Below are 2,798 nucleotides of genomic sequence, written 5' to 3' on the forward strand. Positions count from 1 at the left end.
ATAACAGAGAATATGGTCTGAGCACTCATATGTCTGAAATCACTAGCACTACCATGTCTTGTATCAGGTTTCTTAACTTGTGTTAAAACCTCCATTATCTCACTAAATACCTGTAATATCAAAATGTTTCAAGTTTTTATCCATAAAAATTATTGTTCTTTAGTGTTTAAAAGTCAATGAATCTAATGTTTTAATTCCAAGATCTCATCAATATATATGATCACATTTGCTTTCATTTAAATAGTTTTTATCGAGCCTGCGAACAATTTTTGATGAGCAATAGCTCAAAAACCATTCATCAAAAATTGTCAAATTCAAACTTGTCCAAATGTCATCAATACAAACAATCACACAAAGTTTCATTAAAATCAGATAAAATCTGTAGTCTAAACTATTCATCAAAAATTGTCAAATTCGAGCTTTTCTCATTAAAGGGACAGGTAGGCTATTTTTTTTACCAATCATACTTTAGCCTCAGAAACTGGAATTTTTTTAGCTGAGCTAGTCAGTAATACTGTTCACAGCTCCCTTTGAAATTTGATATGTGTGTCCAGAATTATCTGCATTTGAACTTGTCAATTTAAGATACTCTGTGATATAAAGAAAAGACATATATGGAAATAGCGATTAAAATTCCTAGTTTGAAGTATTTTAAATGAATTATGTGATTTGCATACATTCCTAGTACTTCTGAAGACTATTTACATATTTTCAAGACTAAAATCAACCCCCCAAAATGGCACATCTGTAATCTGTATAAATGATCATAAAATGTTTCATTAAAAATAGATGAAATCTGTAGGCTATATTGTGCTCAGATGAAGTGTGAGACAGACCAAAATGGACGTCCACACCTCCATATGTTCAATAAAATAGAAGACACACAAACGATTTCACAAAGATTTTTACTGGTCCATTTTTAGTTGATCCGAAAAATGTGGATACTCTATAGCACAACAAAAGGGTTAACATTCAAAAAAATAATCTGCTATAGAAAAAACTAGGTAGTCCTAAAGTTAGCAACTACTAAGGAAAGTCACGTCTCCATGTGGGCGCATAAAAAATATCACTGATTAGTTTAGCTAAACAATTCGCACTTCTGAGATTAGAGTTTGATATAGCGAACAGACTAAACTAGTAAAACATTAAATTGTTTACCTCATTGATATCTTTCTCTACACCATCTTGTAAAACTTGTATAGTAACATGAGGTAATATATATAATGCTACATGTATATGATATTTAATTGTAGCACTACAGGTTTGAAATACACGCTGTGCTTTAGGATGTTTCACCTAGAAATAGAATTAGTTAATGATTATGAAATGTTCTTTTATTTTGTTCATTGGTCTTTAAAAACAAATACTATATTGGAACTTCCAAACAACAAATGCTGTACAAGATCTCACTGAGGTTCTATAGCACAGTCAGTTAGAGTGTTGGTTCTTAACATGACGTCATTTGCTTGGTTACTTCGAGCAAATGGTGGCTGTGGGTTCAATTCTCGATCGGCGATGGAAAGTCCGATGATCTTGAATAAGTCATCTTCACTCATAACTACAGTCGACCCAGCTGTAAATGGGTACGGATAATCAGGGAAAGATCAATGCTAAGAGGTTTTTCCAAGGACCAGCTGGTAGAAAGGATGCTTAAATGTGAACCTAAGTTCTTATCCTAGTAAAATATAGTTCATTTCTTTCTTTCTAGCAAAACAGAGCACAATTAGCAATACAGATAAACATATTTCTGAAAATTCTATATTTACCTTAGAAATGAGAAATCCTGTCCAATTACTGACCCAATCTTTAAAATTACTGCCTTTACAACTTCTATAAATAGGTTTAGGTAGGTCTGACCAATTAGCTGCAGTATTTAATCTATATCTATAATACATCAATTACAATATGTCTACATGTTTCTTTGCAGCAGTATTAGAACAAACCTTATAACATATTTCTACTGCATGTAAACCTCATACTAGCTACTTTCAGATTAGTATGTATAATGGAGACACAATACACATAAGTATGTACCTTGAAGTCAGTAGAGGATTGAGTATCTCATGGACATGCTCTGGTAAACGCTGCCATAATTTACCAGTAATAACACCAGTCACTTTTTGTACAGCTATTTCATATTCTTGAATCAATTCTTGTAGAGCAAACGCTGAACAATCTTGTATCCTAGGTTCAGTTGCTTCTAGAAAGGATTTGACTAGTTCATTAATCAAATCAATGGCAAAGTTGTCGTCTTCTATAGATGCTTGGAATTTAGCCATATCTTCTTTAGGATTGTTTGACAACAGTTCCAGTCTGAAATTTAAATAGATTAATATGACAATGGTTTAGTTTTTGCAGATTTGTCTGTGTTTCAGTTTGACAGAATGTAACATATTTACCACATTAATTCTATATTCAAATTTCTAGACAATTGGGATTGTAAAGAGGATTTCTAACTTGTGTGTACTGAGGCCACTTATGGCTTCTATTTGCATCATTCTAATTCTCTGTCAGATATGTGTAATTATAGAAATGCTTAACAGTATATTAAAAGCTCCTTATAATAACTAAAAGCCTTAGGTGAAAGCTACTTCATAAACTACTCTTGTAGTGGAAGTGAAAGACCTACAGATCTTAGATTAAAAATTTGAATGATGCATCTGATGCTATAAGTTTCCGTGATACACATAAAAAGTTTAGAAAAACACTTTACAATCTCTTTAAGAACAAGCCTTGTTTCACTTAAAGGGACAGATACGCCATATTTTTGACCAATTGTACCTTAGTATCAAAGGGAA

At 32.2% G+C, this 2,798-nt stretch overlaps 1 protein-coding gene across 1 annotated transcript; it reads right to left on the reverse strand.

The window, feature by feature from the left end:
- Nucleotides 1–5: 5 nt before the first annotated feature.
- LOTGIDRAFT_176666 (hypothetical protein) lies at nt 6–2,279 on the reverse strand (the record flags this gene model as incomplete). The annotated part of the gene is made up of 4 exons (XM_009055488.1): nt 6–110; nt 1,159–1,296; nt 1,767–1,884; nt 2,035–2,279. Coding segments are annotated over 4 exons (606 nt in total), but the record flags the coding sequence as incomplete, so codon positions are not given.
- Between the last annotated feature and the right edge of the window lie 519 nt (nt 2,280–2,798).

The sequence above is a fragment of the Lottia gigantea genome (genome assembly GCF_000327385.1).
Source record: "Lottia gigantea unplaced genomic scaffold LOTGIsca_2452, whole genome shotgun sequence".
NCBI lineage: Eukaryota > Metazoa > Mollusca > Gastropoda > Lottiidae > Lottia > Lottia gigantea.